Here is an 18,027-nt window from a genome sequence, read left to right as displayed (position 1 = left end):
TTTCTTGGCCTGCTTTCCCTTGTTCCAGCCTTGCATTGGTCTCCAAGCTGGCTTGGCTTGAGAAGTATTACCCTCTTGCTTAGAGGACGTAGCACTTTGGGCTGGTCCGTTTCTACGAAAGGGACGAAAATTAGGTTTATTTTTTGCCTTGAAAGGCCGATCCTGAGGAAGGGCGTGGCCCTTACCCCCAGTGATATCCGAGATAATCTCTTTCAAGTCAGGGCCAAACAGCGTTTTCCCCTTGAAAGGAATGTTAAGTAGCTTGTTCTTGGAAGACGCATCAGCCGACCAAGATTTCAACCAAAGCGCTCTGCGCGCCACAATAGCAAACCCAGAATTCTTAGCCGCTAACCTAGCCAATTGCAAAGTGGCGTCTAGCGTGAAAGAATTAGCCAATTTGAGAGCATTGATTCTGTCCATAATCTCCTCATAAGGAGGAGAATCACTGTCGACCGCCTTTATCAGCTCATCGAACCAGAAACATGCGGCTGTAGCGACAGGGACAATGCATGAAATTGGTTGTAGAAGGTAACCCTGCTGAACAAACATCTTTTTAAGCAAACCTTCTAATTTTTTATCCATAGGATCTTTGAAAGCACAACTATCCTCTATGGGTATAGTGGTGCGTTTGTTTAAAGTGGAAACCGCTCCCTCGACCTTGGGGACTGTCTGCCATAAGTCCTTTCTGGGGTCGACCATAGGAAACAATTTTTTAAATATGGGGGGAGGGACGAAAGGAATACCGGGCCTTTCCCATTCTTTATTAACAATGTCCGCCACCCGCTTGGGTATAGGAAAAGCTTCTGGGAGCCCCGGCACCTCTAGGAACTTGTCCATTTTACATAGTTTCTCTGGGATGACCAACTTGTCACAATCATCCAGAGTGGATAATACCTCCTTAAGCAGAATGCGGAGATGTTCCAACTTAAATTTAAATGCAATCACATCAGGTTCAGCTTGTTGAGAAATGTTCCCTGAATCAGTAATTTCTCCCTCAGACAAAACCTCCCTGGCCCCATCAGACTGAGTTAGGGGCCCTTCAGAAATATTAATATCAGCGTCGTCATGCTCTTCAGTATCTAAAACAGAGCAGTCGCGCTTACGCTGATAAGTGTTCATTTTGGCTAAAATGTTTTTGACAGAATTATCCATTACAGCCGTTAATTGTTGCATAGTAAGGAGTATTGGCGCGCTAGATGTACTAGGGGCCTCCTGAGTGGGCAAGACTCGTGTAGACGAAGGAGGGAATGATGCAGTACCATGCTTACTCCCCTCACTTGAGGAATCATCTTGGGCATCATTGTCATTGTCACATAAATCACATTTATTTAAATGAATAGGAATTCTGGCTTCCCCACATTCAGAACACAGTCTATCTGGTAGTTCAGACATGTTAAACAGGCATAAACTTGATAACAAGTACAAAAAACGTTTTAAAATAAAACCGTTACTGTCACTTTAAATTTTAAACTGAACACACTTTATTACTGCAAATGCGAAAAAACATGAAGGAATTGTTCAAAATTTACCAAATTTTCACCACAGTGTCTTAAAGCCTTAAAAGTATTGCACACCAAATTTGGAAGCTTTAACCCTTAAAATAACGGAACCGGAGCCGTTTTGAACTTTAACCCCTTTACAGTCCCTGGTATCTGCTTTGCTGAGACCCAACCAAGCCCCAAGGGGAATACGATACCAAATGACGCCTTCAGAAAGTCTTTTCTAAGTATCAGAGCTCCTCTCACATGCGACTGCATGCCATGCCTCTCAAAAACAAGTGCGCAACACCGGCGCGAAAATGAGGCTCTGCCTATGCTTTGGGAAAGCCCCTAAAGAATAAGGTGTCTAAAACAGTGCCTGCCGATATTATTATATCAAAATACCCAGATAAAATGATTCCTCAAGGCTAAATATGTGTTAATAATCAATCGATTTAGCCCAAAAAAAGTCTACAGTCTTAATAAGCCCTTTTTGAAGCCCTTATTTACAATCGTAATAAACATGGCTTACCGGATCCCAGAGGGAAAATGACAGCTTCCAGCATTACATCGTCTTGTTAGAATGTGTCATACCTCAACCAGCAAGAGACTGCTCACTGTTCCCCCAACTGAAGTTAATTGCTCTCAACAGTCCTGTGTGGAACAGCCATGGATTTTAGTGACGGTTGCTAAAATCATTTTCCTCATACAAACAGAAATCTTCATCTCTTTTCTGTTTCTGAGTAAATAGTACATACCAGCACTATTTCAAAATAAACTCTTGATTGAATAATAAAAACTACAGTTAAACACTAAAAAACTCTAAGCCATCTCCGTGGAGATGTTGCCTGTACAACGGCAAAGAGAATGACTGGGGTAGGCGGAGCCTAGGAGGGATCATGTGACCAGCTTTGCTGGGCTCTTTGCCATTTCCTGTTGGGGAAGAGAATATCCCACAAGTAAGGATGACGCCGTGGACCGGACACACCTATGTTGGAGAAATACATCCCTTTCCTGTCTAGCTCTAGTATAACTCTCCCAGTGTAAACGAGTTGGATCACTGTAGAACTTTCTATAACTATTTCTAACTTGGTTGGCTAATTGAACTTCTCTCATATTGTCTTTCTTCTTCTTCTTGCACATGTAAGCTTTTATCTCTCCCCTTAAGTTTGCTTTAGACGCTTCCCAAAATATTTCTGTTTTATGAAAGTACAATATATTATGGGTACAATAGTCTTTCCATTTTTGCTTTAACCATAAAGCAAATCTAGTATTTTTATACATATAACGAGGAAAAAAAAAATAGTATAATTCTTCTCTACCGGACTCACAGGGGAGTGGAATGATAGTGACACAACCGCATGGTCCGATATAACTATATCACCTATTTTAGCATCCATTTTTTGCAGGGATAGGGATTCTGCTACTAATATGAAATTAATTCTAGAGAATGGTCTATATGTTTTTGACTCACAAGTGAAAATACGATTCTCTGGATTTTGAACTCTCCATATATCAATTATTTTAAGATGACAAAACTTTTTCATAAATTTAGCTTGTTTATTATATATATCCAAGTTTTTGTTTTTTTGAAAGCCTATCAAAGTCTGGACATAATGAGAGATTGAAATCGCCACCTATCATAAGGTCTGTTAAAAGGGAATAATTTAGTCCTTAATCTTTCCCAAAATGTTTTTGAAAATGCATTTGGTGCATATATATTGCATAGAACGAATTTTATTCCGTTAATTTGTATTTGTAAAATAATGTATCTTTCCTCAGGGTCTAATTCGGTCTGTATTAGTTGATATGATAGATTTTTATTTAGAAGTATTGCTACCCCTGATTTCCTACCACTACACGGCGTCGCTATCACTTACCCTACCCATCTAGATCTCAATTTAGGAATCTCTGGGGCTTTTAAGTATGTTTCTTGTAGGAAAGCTATAGTCGGTTCTTGTAGACCAAGTTTTTTAATTATAAGTTTCCGCTTCATCGGATTGGTGATTCCCCCAACATTCCAGGAAAAATCATTAATATTCCCTACTATATCTGCCATAAATAAAAGTAAATTAAAAACTTAATCTTGTCCATAAACCATATTTTAGGGGTCCTATGCATTATGAAGTCAACATTCCTCATCATAAGCACCAAAGGATTATGCCACTCCCTCATCTCTAATTATTTTAAGGCCTACCATGTAACCAGATATATTTACATATACATGCGGTCGTGCTTCAAAAAAAATAAAACAAATCGGTAAAACTACTTTTACTACTACCAAATATATACTAAGAATAAAATAAATAACCCATGAACATAGCACCTTTAAATCCAGGCAATTAATAGCCTAGGGCACCGCCCAAGGCCACAAAATAAAAATAACATAAAAAGAGACTAGTTTCAGCCCAACTCGGGTACTCGTGGGGGGGGGGGGAGTGGAGGGGAAGCACGAGGCAGAGAGAGAGAAAAGAAAAAAAAAGAAAAAAAAAAAGGGGAAAAAAACTAAACTGAAAAACTGCATGGCCATTCCAGCTAATTCTAACTTCGTCTCAGTTGCCCTCTAACTACCTCTAGAGTCAATAAATTCCTTTGCTTTGGAAGTCTCAGTAAATATCAGCTTATTGCCATTGTCTTCCACAATAATTTTAGTGGGGTATAACATTTGTGCTTTGATTCCTTTTTGTTTATCATTATAGTACATAAAGGGGCCATGGCTTTCCTTTTATGTACTGTCTCAGAAATCCTGAAATAAAAGGACTTTTTTATCGCCCATATATTAAAAAAGTGTCAAACTTCCTATATAATCTCAACATTTCTATTTTATCCTGAAATATTAAGAGCTTGAATATACATAACCTATTCTTAACTGAACCATTTTCAAAAAATCTTTTAGGTCCTATTCTGTGCGCCCTTTCAATAGGTAAGGGTAGCACTTGTGGGGGAAAGCCTAATGCCTGTGGTAATATCAAAGAGGTGAACTCAATCAAGTTATCAAACTCTGGGGTTTCAGGAATACCCAAAATCCTAATATTATTGCGCCTGGAGCGATCCTCTTGATCCTCCAGACGCGCCTCCATACTTTGAATTTTGGATTGTTGTTTCATTAACATATATTCTTGTTTGTTAACTAAATCCTCCAGGTCGGATATCCTAACCTCCGCTTCCGCTATCCTAGTGGCAAATTGTTTGACTTCAAGATTAAGAGTAGTAAGTTCTGTTGATATGCCATTTAATTCCTTTTTAATTATTTCAAACTGGGATGAGAAAAGGTGGCTAAATTGGACCAATAGGGCCTGATTATCAGGATACTGAAAGCATTTCACTAGAGTCAGAACTAGCATCTATCCCCCTATTTTTTTTTTCTCTTGGTTTAACAGGTATTTTTGGAGAGTGCTGATTTGCTTGTGTAAGAAACTTTTCCATACGAAACAGAAATGTGTAAGAAAAAAAGAAAAACAAATATGTAGAGTGAAGTGAATACAATCAATAATACAGTCAGCAATCTGTGAATACTAAAAGCACACAGTGTATAATATAGTGTTAAGAAGTGTGTATATGTGACCCCTCACCCCCCTTTTTTTTCTTTTTTCCCCTGGGCCCTACTCTGGGCCTTTCCTATAATAAGTGCTTTAGAATGAATCCCTAAATGGAATTTAAGAGTGAATTACTTTCGGGTTTGGATTAAAGGGTGAAGGTTCCTACCAAGGGACCTGTGATTAGACAAAAAAAACCGTTCTAAACAAATCCCTGACGGGGGCATCTAGTTTGGTCAATAGTCTACAAAAAAGCAAAAACAGCTGAAAATAATTACACTAAACAAACCAGAATCTGAGCTACTCTAAGTCTAGTTATAAGCAAGTTACATAATCTCACAGCTTTTAACTCTGCCCCTTTTATAACTGATATACAATTTACCAATACATCATGTTGATATGAGTTATACAGTTTCTAAAAACTCTAGCACCTCTAGGTAAAATCAGAATAGTGGGGCAAAATAGCTCATGATAAGGCAGTATAGCTATCAACCCCAATACAGAAGTAATTAAATACCTTTTGAGGACAACTCTATAGAAAACAGACTAGAGTCATTCACTACAGTCTCAATTAATAAGTCCTCTTGGGCAGTTAGAGTCCCTTGAATATGCTTAGGGACCGTGCCTATTTGGGCCTCACTAGCCCTGAGAAAAAGAGAGTCAGAGACGTAGTTACTTTTTTTTTTTTTTTTAAATACAGCCCGATATCGTTTATGATATCGATTGAAATAGTCTGGTTTGGAAGTCCAAAAAAAACCTTATATACAAAAAGTGTTCCCACTGCTTAAAAGAAAACTCACATACCCGTGCTGCAAGGGTATTGCTTTTTCATATTATTAAGATGCAAGACAACAAGATGATGTTACCGTACTCCTGGGTAGCGTTCCACTTCTACGGTCTGTAGTTCACGGGAGCCTCTGCACAAATATGGTACAATGTTGTGCGGCAGAAGTCACTGTGGGTGGCCTTGGTGTTTCTTCTGGAAATGCTCCAGCGAGGAAGGAGTGACACTCCCGGATCCCTCCCCGTCAGAGTCACCCTGACCTACCAGCTGTCTCCGGCGCCGCCAAACCAACTCGCCCAACCAGGGGGCGTGGGACCCTTCTTCCCTCCAAATTAACGGACTCCAGGAGGTCAGTAATTGCACCACTAGCGGCTACCCAGTTTCCGAGTTGTAATCCTTTAAGTGATCCCACAATCTGACTTGAGACCAGGATAGCAGCGAAACTGCTAGATGGGGCTTCCGACAAACTCTGCAGTGATATCCGCAGAGTAATAGCCCACAGAAGCCGGTGTGGGAACGGACAAGGGCTTGCTCGTTCTGGAGCTGCGTTCTCTCGGCCCTCAGTTACCGCTGGTAGCCTGGCAGTCTAGCAGCGTGTAATGAGAGCTCCTCCTCCACCGGAAGCTTCCCGGTAAAACATATATTAATATAACTGTGTTGGTTATGCAAAACTGAGGAATGGGTAATAAAGGGATTAGCTATCTTTTTAAACAATAAACATTCTAGTGTAGACTGTCCCTTTAAATATAAAAAAAAAAACATGCATATAAAAACATAGGTTTCCCACTATGAAATTGACAATAAAGTGACAATTATTCAACAAGATCATTGGAAGCTCACCTCTTGCTGCTCCATTTGGCTTGTTAAGTGCTCAGAGTGCAATAGGTGCTTCTGTGAATCATCTGGTACCCCATTACAGATTAATTCTCCATCTCTTATTCCTGCAGAAGGAAGTAGATCTGGTGGGGACCGATAATGTGACTTGATAGAATCAGGAACCTAAAAGTTACAAACAAAAGTAAAATTACAAGCAAGAATAACAAATATTTTCATATTACCAAACTGAAAATTGAAATTACAAGAAAGAATACATTTTTTCCAAATCACCGCTTATATGCCTAAACTACAGTCACTGGTGGTGCAGCCCCTCCCCTTTGGCGATGGGCACAACTCAACCCTGCCCATTCTTCTAGTTTCAATATGCAGAGCAACGGAGGGAAAATGTATGATAACATACAGGCTTAGGGGAAGCATTACATCCGTATGGAAAATTTTGTATGGTTGTTTAACTGATTGGGTGGGATTTCAGTTAAAGGGATACTAAACCCAAAAAAAGTATTTCATGATTCAGATAGAGAATACAATTTTAAACATTCCAATTTTCTTCTATTATCTAATTTGCTTCATTCTTTAGATATCCTTTGTTAAAGAAATAGCAATGCACATGGGTGAGCCAATCAGACGAGGCATCTATGTGCAGCAACCAATCAGCAGTTACTGAGCCTATCTAGATATGCTTTTCAGCAAAGTATTTCAAGAGAATGAAGCAAATTAGTCAATAGAAGTAAATTAGAAAGTGGTTTAAAATGGCATGCTCTTTCTAAATCATGAAATAAAAAAATTGTGTTTAATGTCCCTTTAATTCAAGTAGTAGGGATATATGTTTTAATAATGATGTGTGGTTCAAACGGATCTGCAGTTCAGGCATCTAAGATCAAATATAAATAGCATGGTGACACATGAAATTGTTTTTGTTTGGATAGGAGGCTTGGAAAAAACAAACATAAAAAAAAAGTTTTGTAGCAAAATTATGGCTGATCATCCAGTTAGAAAAGAAACCCAGACCTGGATGTTACATCCCAATGACAGCTTCAGGAATATCTAACAGTTGAAGTATTGTGCACTCAGAAACCATGCTGCTAACCTATACATTCTAGATTTACTAGACCCAAGTGTAAAACACCAGTAAATATTGGAATATGACATGAGGACAATCAAAAGTCATAATGTTCAGAACAGAAAGCCACAGTCTTCTAATCCAGAGGATTTCTGTAAATGTCACCTTTTCCCAATGCAAACAGAATCTGAAAACATTACATAGGAAAATCTACCGAACATAAAACATAACCCAATTTTAACTGCCACCTCTAAGTCAACAAATCATAAAGTTTGCACCCTTTAAAAGTATTAGAAAGCCATTACACATTCTTTTACTAAAAAATTAAACCATGTGCCTTTTACTTGCCTGGTCTCCTCTTGTAAATTCTATGCTATATTACACCTATCTACCTGCAAAAGGGCAGGACGATAAAGGAATTGAAGAAGGGTAATGGAATAAGAGTGGTTGTGCGGTCTTTTAGTATCAGTCTTTGATGGGTTTCTTTCGAAACAGATATATTAGGAGTAAATTAGCTCCTTTCGTGTGGTTTATATGCATTTGCATGCATACTGTTAAAGGGACAGTGTATACTGTTAAATTGTTTTACTTAAAGTATTTTGAATGACTTGTTATACCAGCTGCAGTTTATAAAATGTATGAGTTTGCTAATTTCTGTTTATTATTGTATATGAAAAAGCTGTATTTGTTCTTTGAAACCACAACCCTTAAAAATGGGTTGAGTTTGCATGGAAATCAGATCTACTTATTTTATCACTACTGTACACACACACACTTCATTATCTCTGTATACTAAAGCCTAATACTTAGACAATTGTAAAAAAATATATATACTTACCTGATACATTCATTATTTCATGGTGGTGAGAGTCCACTATCTATCTATTACTCTTACCTGCCACTAGGAGGCGGCAAATTATCCCCAACCCTAAGAGCTCCAAAAAACCCTTTAACTTCACAGGTAACTCAGTCTAAGCAAAAAAGACGTCGGAAAAGAAACTAAAGCAAAAAAATAGGAGCAGGGAAAAGAGATTTGCTCAAAAGAGAACACCACCAGAAAAACACTGGGTGGGGTTTCGTGGACTCTTACCACCATGAAAGAAATGAATTAACAGGTAAGCATAAAAAATGATTTCTTTTATACAGGTGGTGAGAGTCCATGGTCCATTACTCCTGGGAACAGCCGAGATGTGGGGTCCACAAGTAATAAGACAAAGGGCGGGATATAAAGAACAACATTTTTTTCACAGAGTAACTAGGATTCACAACCACAAAAGAACCCAAATGACAAAAACAATTTATTTCTTTCATATTGGCAAGAGTCCATGAGCTAGTGACATATGGGATATACAATCCTACCAGGAGGGGCAAAATTTCCCAAACCTAAAAATGCCTACAAATACACCCCCTCACCACACCCACAATTCAGTTTCACAAATAGCCAATTAGTGGGGTGATAAAGAAAGGAGTAAAAAGCATCAACAAAGGAATCTGGAAAAAATTGTGCTTTATACAAAAAAATCATAACCACCATAAAAAAGGGTGGGTCTCATGGACTCTTGCCAATATGAAAGAAATGAATTTATCAGGTAAGTTCTTACATAAATTATGTTTTCTTTCAAGTAATTGGCAAGAGTCCATGAGTTAGTGACGTATGGGATATCAAATACCCAAGATGTGCAACTCCACGCAAGAGTCACTAGAGAGGGAGGGATAAAAATAAACAGCCATATGCTGAAAAATTAATCCACAACCCAAAATAGAAGTTATTCTCATAAAGAAAAGAAAAACTTAAAACATCAGCAGAAGAATCAAACTGAAACAGCTGCCTGAAGAACTTTTCTACCAAAAACTGCTTCTGAAGAAGCAAATACGTCAAAACGGTAGAATTTAGTAAATGTATGTAAAGACCACCAAGTTGCTGCTTGCAAAACCGATCAACTGATGCTTCATTTTTAAAAGCCCACGAAGTGGTGACTGATCTAGTAGAATGAGCTGTAATTCTCTGAGGCGGGGCCTGACCCGACTCCAAATAAGCTTGAAGAATCAAAAGCTTTAACCAAGAAGCCAAGGAAATAGCAGAGGCCTTCTGACCTTTCCTAGGACCAGAAAATATAACAAATAGACTAGAAGTCTTCCTGAAATCTTTGGTAGCTTCAACATAATATTTCAAAGCTCTGACCACATCCAAAGAATGTAAGGATCTTTCCAAAGAATTCTTAGGATTAGGACACAAGGAAGGTACAACAATTTCTCTACTAATGTTGTTAGAATTCACAACCTTAGGAAAAAATTTAAATGAAGTCCGCAAAACCGCCATAGCCTGATGATAAATCAGAAAAGGAGATTCACAAGAAAGAGCAGATAGCTCAGAAACTCTTCTAGCAGAAGAGATGGCCAAAAGAAACAATACTTTCCAAGAAAGTAGTTAAATGTCCAAAGAATGCATAGGCTCAATATGGAGGAGTCTGTAAAGCCCTCCAAACCAAATTAAGACTCCGAGGAGAAGAGAATGATTTAATGACAGGCTTAAATACGAACTAAAGCCTGTGCAAAACAGTGAATATCAGGAAGTTTAGCAATCTTTCTGTGAATAAAACAGAAAGAGCAGAGATTTGTCCCTTCAAAGAACTTGCAGACAAAACCTTATCCAAACCATCCTGAAGAAACTGTAAAATTCTTGCAACTCTAAAAAGAATGCCAAGAGAATTTATGAGAAGAACACCATGAAATGTAAGTCTTCCAAACTCGATAATAAATCTTTCAATAGACAGATTTACGAGCTTGTAACATAGTATTAATCACTGAATCAGAGAAACCTCTATGACTTAGAACTAAGCGTTCAATTTCCATACCTTCAAATTTAATGATTTGAAAATCTAATGGAAAAACGGACCTTGAGACAGTAGGTCCGGCCTAAACAGAAGTGGCCAAGGTTGGCTGCTGGACATCCGAACAAGACCCACATACCAAAACCTGTGAGGTCATGCTGGAGCCACCAGCAACACAAACAATTGTTCCATGATGATTCTGGAAATCACTCTTGGAAGAAGAACTAGAGGCGGGAAAATATAAGCAGGTTGATAACACCAAGGAGGTGTCAGTGCACCCACTGCTTCCGCCTGAAAATCCCTGAACCTGGACAGGCATCTGGGAAGTCTCTTGTTTAGATGAAAGGCCATCAGATCTATCTGTAGAAGACCCCATATCTGAACAATCTGAGAAAACACATCTGGATGGAGGAACCACTCCCCAGGATGTAAAGTCGGACGGCTGAGATAATCCCCCTCCCAATGTCTATACCTGTGATATGCACCGCAGAAATTAGACAGGAACTGGATTCCGCCAAAGCAAGTATCCGAGATACTTCTTCATAGCTTGTGGACTGTGAGTCCCACCCTGCTGATTGACAAATGCCACTGTATGTGATATGTCAGTTTGAAAATAAACAGAGGCCAAACTAAAATATTGATTGGTAATCTCGCCTCTTGAGATTTCCAAACCTCTTGTGCTGTCAGAGATCCCCAACCTGAAAGACTTGCATCTGTAGAGATCATAGTCCAGGTTAGCCGAACAAAGAAGCCCCTTGAACTAAACGTCAGAGTGTGTCAAACATTGGGAATTAAGGATATTAATTGTGATATCTTTGTATAATCCCTGCACCATGGATTCAGCAAACAAAGCTGGAGAGGTCTCATGTGAGAACGAGCAAAGGGAATTGCGTCCAATGCAAATTTTCCATGCACATAACCACTAAAGGGAATGACTGAGACTGAGGGTGCCGACAGGCTGCAACCACTTTCAAATGTCTCTTGTCTGTTAGAGACAGAGTCATGGACACAGAATCCATCTTGTCTGAGGAATCAAGAAACTTTTTGGAAAATTGATCCTCCAACCATGTTTCCGAAGAAACAACACTAGTCGATTAGTGTGAGATTCTGCAGAATGGAAAGACTGAGCTAGTACCAAGATATCGTCCAAATAAGGAAACACCGCAATACCCTGCTCTCTGGTTTCCATAAAGCAGGACACCAAGAACCTTTAAAAAAAAGATTCTCTGAGCGGTTGCTAGTCCAAATGGAAATGCTAGTCCGAATTGGTAACGCTTGTCTAGAAAAGAGAATCTCAGGAACTAATAGTGATCTGAATGAATCAGAATATGAAGGTATACATCCTGCAATCCATTATGGACCTAAAATGTCCTTGCTGAATAAAAGGTAGAACAGTCCTTAAAGCCATTTGAAAATTGGTACTCTTAAATAACGATTCAAAATTTTCAGATCCAGAATTGGTCTGAATTAAATTTCCTTCTTTGGGACAATGAATAGATTTGAAAAAACCCCAGACCTTGTCCCTGAATAGGAACTGGCATGACTACCCCTGAAACTCCAGGTCTGAAACACACTTCAGGAAAGCCCAAGCTTTAACTGGATTTGCTGGGATGGGTGAGAGAAAAAAATCTTCTCACAAGAGGATTTACTCAGAATCCTATTCGAAACCCCTGAGAGACAATACACTGAAACCACTGATTTGGACCAAATTTACCCAAAACATTCTTGAAAAAAACCTTAATCTGCCACCTACCAGCTGAGCTGGAATGAGAGTCGCACCTTCATGCGGACTTAGGGGCTGGCTTTTGGTTTCTTAAATGGGTTGGATTTATTCCATTTAATGAAGGTTTCTGATTGGAAACAGATTCCATAGGGAAGGATTAGGTTTTTGTTCCTTATTTGACAAAAAAAAAGAACGAAAACGATTTAGAAGCTTTATATTTACCCTTAGGTGTCTTATTACCTTGGAAAGAAAGATAGCAATCTAGACTTAAAAAGTCATATCAGCATTCCAAGATTTAAGCCTCAAAACTCTTGTAGCTAAAAATAGCTAAAGACATAAATCTAACATCAATCTTGATGATATCAAAAAATGGCATCAGAACTGATTAGTATGTTGCAGTAAACGAACAATATTAGATAAATCAGAATCCAATTCTAAATCTTCAACAAAAAAGTTGATGCAGCTGCAACATCAGCCAAAGAAATTGCAGGCCTGAGACGACCTGAATATAAATAAGCTTTCCTTAGATAAGATTTAAGTTTCCTATCTAAAGGAACTTAAGTAATATCTTCCATAGGAATAGAGGTACGTTCAGCAAGAGTAGAAATAGCCCCAACAACTTTGAGGATCTTTTCCCAAAACTCTATAGAAATTGCTGGTAAAAGGATACAATTTTGTAAACCTTGAAGAAAGAATAAAAGAAGTACCCGGCTAATTCCATTCCTTAGATATCATAAAAGAAAAAGCATCAGAAACAGGAAAAAAAAACTCTGGAGTAACCACAGGAGGTTTAAAAACAGAATTTACTAGTTCTAATATCAAGAAGACTAGTTTCCATGATATCCAAAATAATTAACACTTCTTAACAAAGAGCGAAAATACTTCATTTTAAATAAATAAGTAGATTTGTTAGTGTCAATATCTGAGGAAAGATCTTCTGAATCAGATAGATCCTCATCAGAAGAGGATAATTCATTATGTTGTCGGTCATTTGAAATTTTATCAACCTTATGAGAGGTTTTAAAAGACCTTTATATTAATTAGAAGGCAGAATAGCAGACAAAGCCTTCTGAATAGAATCAGTAACACATTCTTTAAATTTCATAGGTATAACATGTACATTAAAAGTTGAAGGAACAACAGGAAATGTACTATTAACTGATGGACACAATATCTGCATGTAAAAGTTTATCATGATAACCAATACAATGACATTCGGAAATAAAATGCACTTAGCTTTAGTAGAACCGACAGCAGGCAGCACAGTTCCAACAGATACTTCTGAGGCAGGATCAGATTGAGACATCTTGCAAAATGTAAAATAAAAAACAACATATAAAGCAAAATTGTCAATTTCCTTATATGACGGTTTCAGGAATGGAAAAAAAATGCAAATAGCATAGCCCTCTGACATAGAAAAGGCAAGAGGCAAAAAGCAATGGGGCAAATAAATAATGAAAAAAAATTTAGCGGCAAGTATGATGCTCAACGTAACTGAAATTTTTTTTTTGCCGCCAACCATGTCCGGAAATGACACACTCGCGTCACTGACGCAACCCTGTGTGAAACCTCTGCGTCAATTACGACGCAGGAAATGACTAACTTGCGTCAACGGATGTGCCTTTAACGCAAAAAAATTATTGCGCCAAGAATGACTCAATAAAGTGTAGCATTTGGCGCATCCGCGAGCCTAAGTCAGCCCACAATTTGAAACAAATTAGTCAATTGAAAAAAAGATTAAACCCCAGGTAAGAAAAATATTTCTTAATATGTTTATTTCCCAAATATGAAACTGACAATCTGCAAAAAGGAAATACATGAACCTGACTCATGGCAAATATAAGTACAATAGATATATTTAGAACTTTATATAAATGCATAAAGTTATAACCATAGCTGAGGTGTCTTAAGAAATAAAAACATACTTACCAAAAGACACCCATCCACATATAGCAGATAGCCAAACCAGTACTGAATCAGTTATTAGTAGAGGTAATGGTATATGAGAGTATATCGTCGATCTGAAAAGGGAGGTAGGAGATGAATCTCTAAGACCGATAACAGAGAACCTATGAAATAGACCCCCGTTAAGAAAATCATTGCATTCAATAGGTGATACTCTCTTCACGTCCCTCTGACATTCGCTGTACTCTGAGAGGAATCAGGCTTCAAAATGCTGAGAAGCGCATGTCAACGTAGAAATCTTAGCACAAACTTACTTCACCACCTCCATAGGAGGTAAAGTTTGTAAAACTGAATTGTGGGTGTGGTGAGGGGCGTATTTATAGGCATTTTGAGGTTTGGGAAACTTTGCCCCTCCTGGTAGGATTGTATATCCCATACGTCACTAGCTCATGGACTCTTGCCAATTACATCAAAGAAATCCTATTTTTGCACTTAAAACAATTAAAGGTACACTGAAGTCAAAAACTTAAGATTTAGAAAGAGCATGCAGTTTTAAGACACTTTACAATTTACTTCCATTATCAAATTTTTCTCAGTCTTAATATTCACACTTTCTGGAGAGCAAGATCCTACTGAGCATGTGCACAAGCACACATGGTAGACGTATACTAGTCTATGTATGGATGATATCTGTCACGTGATACAGGGGGCCGGCAAATGGGAGAAAAAAATTATTTGTCCAGGGATGTGGAATTCCTATCACCCGACGCCCGGTACATGCAGTTCTGGGCGCAGGGCATGTGGTTTTTTTCCCCATTTAGCCCTGCTGCGGACAAGCAGAACCAGACCGAAAGTTTTTTTCAATTAGCCCTGCTGGCAAGCAAAAGCAGACCGCAGCCGGATGCAATGTTTTCTTTATCAGATAATAAAGCAGAGCGCAAATTATCCCTGGTGCCTTCATTTTATTGCCCTCCTGTTTCTATTGTCTCCCTAGTGTCTCTTAACACCTCTACACTGCCTTGGTCCTCCGCCAGCCATCTGAATAATTTACATCCCATTGGCTGGAGGCGCCAATTTCAATCTAATTAGTGCCGGGGTGAGTGCTACTACGCATGCGCGCATTGCTGTAGGCAATATCATTCAGTCAGATATCGCTGGAGGGTTCACTCTGCGCATGCACAAGGCGCACATGCCGCTTATATGAAGGCATGCTCTATGCGCTTGCTCCAGATGATTCCAGGGATGCCCAATTTAAAAGGTAAGAGTCTAACGGCTAGATTTGGAGTTTTGTCGGTAACGACCCAAAAAGCTAACGCTGGCTTTTTTCTGGCCGCACCATAAAAATAACTCTGGTATTGAGAGTCCACATAAAGGCTGCGTTAGGCTCCAAAAAAGGAGCGTAGAGCATATTTAACGCAGCTTCAACTCTCGATACCAGAGTTGCTTACGGACGCGGCCAGCCTCAAAAACGTGCTCGTGCACGATTCCCCCATAGGAAACAATGGGGCTGTTTGAGCTGGAAAAAAACCTAACCCCTGCAAAAAAGCCGCGTTCAGCTCCTAACGCAGCCCCATTGTTTGCTATGCGGAAACACTTCCTACGTCTGCACCTAACACTCTAACATGTACCCCGAGTCTAAACACCCCTAACCTTACACTTATTAACCCCTAATCTGCCGACCCCGCTATCGCTGACCCCTGTATATTATTTTTAACCCCTAATCTGCCGCTCCGTAAACCGCCGCTACTTACATTATCCCTATGTACCCCTAATCTGCTGCCCTAACATCACAGACCCCTATATTATATTTATTAACCCCTAATCTGCCCCCCACAACGTCGCCTCCACCTGCCTACACTTATTAACCCCTAATCTGCCGAGCGGACCTGAGCGCTACTATAATAAAGTTATTAACCCTTAATCCGCCTCACTAACCCTATAATAAATAGTATTAACCCCTAATCTGCCCTCCCTAACATCGCCGACACCTAACTTCAATTATTAACCCCTAATCTGCCGACTGGAGCTCACCGCTATTCTAATAAATGTATTAACCCCTAAAGCTAAGTCTAACCCTAACACCCCCCTAAATTAAATATAATTTACATCTAACGAAATTAATTATCTCTTATTAAATAAATTATTCCTATTTAAAGCTAAATACTTACCTGTAAAATAAATCCTAATATAGCTACACTATAAATTATAATTATATTATAGCTATTTTAGGATTAATATTTATTTTACAGGTAACTTTGTAATTATTTTAACCAGGTACAATAGCTATTAAATAGTTAATAACTATTTAATAGTTACCTAGTTAAAATAATAACAAAATTACCTGTAAAATAAATCCTAACCTAAGTTACAATTAAACCTAACACTACACTATCATTAAATTAATTAAATAAAATATCTACAATTACCTACAATTAAACCTAACACTACACTATCAATACATTAATTAAATACAATATCTACAAATAACTACAATGAAATAAACTAACTAAAGTACAAAAAAATAAAAAAGAACTAAGTTACAAAAAATAAAAAAATATTTACAAACATAAGGAAAATCTTACAACAATTTTAAACTAATTACACCTACTCTAAGCCCCCTAATAAAATAAAGCCCCCCAAAATAAAAAATGCCCTACCCTATTCTAAATTACTAAAGTTCAAAGCTCTTTTACCTTACCAGCCCTGAACAGGGCCCTTTGCGGGGCATGCCCCAAGAAGTTCAGCTCTTTTGCCTGTAAAAAAAAAAAAACATACAATACCCCCCCCCCCAACATTACAACCCACCACCCACATACCCCTAATCTAACCCAAACCCCCCTTAAATAAACCTAACACTAAGCCCCTGAAGATCATCCTACCTTGTCTTCACCTCACCGGGTATCACACCGATCCGTCCTGGCTCCGATATCTTCATCCAACCCAAGCGGGGGCTAGACATCCACTGAAGAAGTCCAGAAGAGGGTCCAAAGTCTTCATCCTATCCGGGAAGAAGAGTAGATCCGGACCGGCAACCATCTTCTTCCAAGCGGCATCTTCTATCTTCATCCGATGAGGACCGGCTCCATCCTGAAGACCTCCACCGCGGACCCATCTTCATCCGGCGACGTCCAACTGAAGAATGACGGTTCCTTTAAGGGACGTCATCCAAGATGGCGTCCCTCGAATTCCGATTGGCTGATAGGATTCTATCAGCCAATCGGAATTAAGGTAGGAATATTCTGATTGGCTGATGGAATCAGCCAATCAGAATCAAGTTCAATCCGATTGGCTGATCCAATCAGCCAATCAGATTGAGCTCGCATTCTATTGGCTGTTCCGATCAGAAGAAAGCAAGTATATAAATCTACAAATCTATAAATGCACAAGAGCAGGTTCAAAAATGTAACCAAAAATATTATTAATAACCCTTCCGTAGATCATACTCTGATCAATCTACAGACCACATCACTCATTTCAATGTAGGAACTTCTGAGCATTATATGTAGTCTATACACTATAAACCATATAAACAATATGAACTGATCTTTAGTATTTAGCGTGCATTCATAGGGGGTGGGGAGGGGTGTGTGTATTAGATTAGTAGTCACGGATTGGCTAATAATTTGCAGGGTGTGTTTCCCGCTATCCAATCAAGTTTTGAGCTAGGTTTTTTAAACCTTTACAGTTAACATGTGTTTTATGAAACTATGAGTAAGTCTCACGCCGAAACGTGTTAGCCACTTTTTGTTACTAGCTCTATGTATTTTTCCATCTCCTCTGTATTGTTTGCCTTTTAATTAGGGACACAGTCCCTGTGTATACTGTATGTTGTGATGGTATACCCTGTTCATTAAATTCACATTCACTACTAAC

The 18,027-nt window shown here is 38.7% G+C and overlaps 1 protein-coding gene across 1 annotated transcript in view; it reads right to left on the bottom strand.

Annotated features, from left to right (window-relative positions):
- The window catches only part of PHF12 (PHD finger protein 12), a gene marked incomplete in the record, with an annotated part of 410,674 nt that overhangs the window by 153,243 nt on the left and 239,404 nt on the right, over positions 1-18,027 (bottom strand). Inside the window, 1 exon segment of the mRNA XM_053706179.1 lies at positions 6,639-6,797. Coding sequence (XP_053562154.1) covers positions 6,639-6,797 — 159 coding nt within the window.

Source organism: Bombina bombina, chromosome 3 (genome assembly GCF_027579735.1).
Source record: "Bombina bombina isolate aBomBom1 chromosome 3, aBomBom1.pri, whole genome shotgun sequence".
In the NCBI taxonomy this organism is placed as follows: Eukaryota; Metazoa; Chordata; class Amphibia; order Anura; family Bombinatoridae; genus Bombina; species Bombina bombina.
Note: the sequence above shows the minus strand (reverse complement) of the source record. Positions and strands in the feature narration are given on the sequence as shown.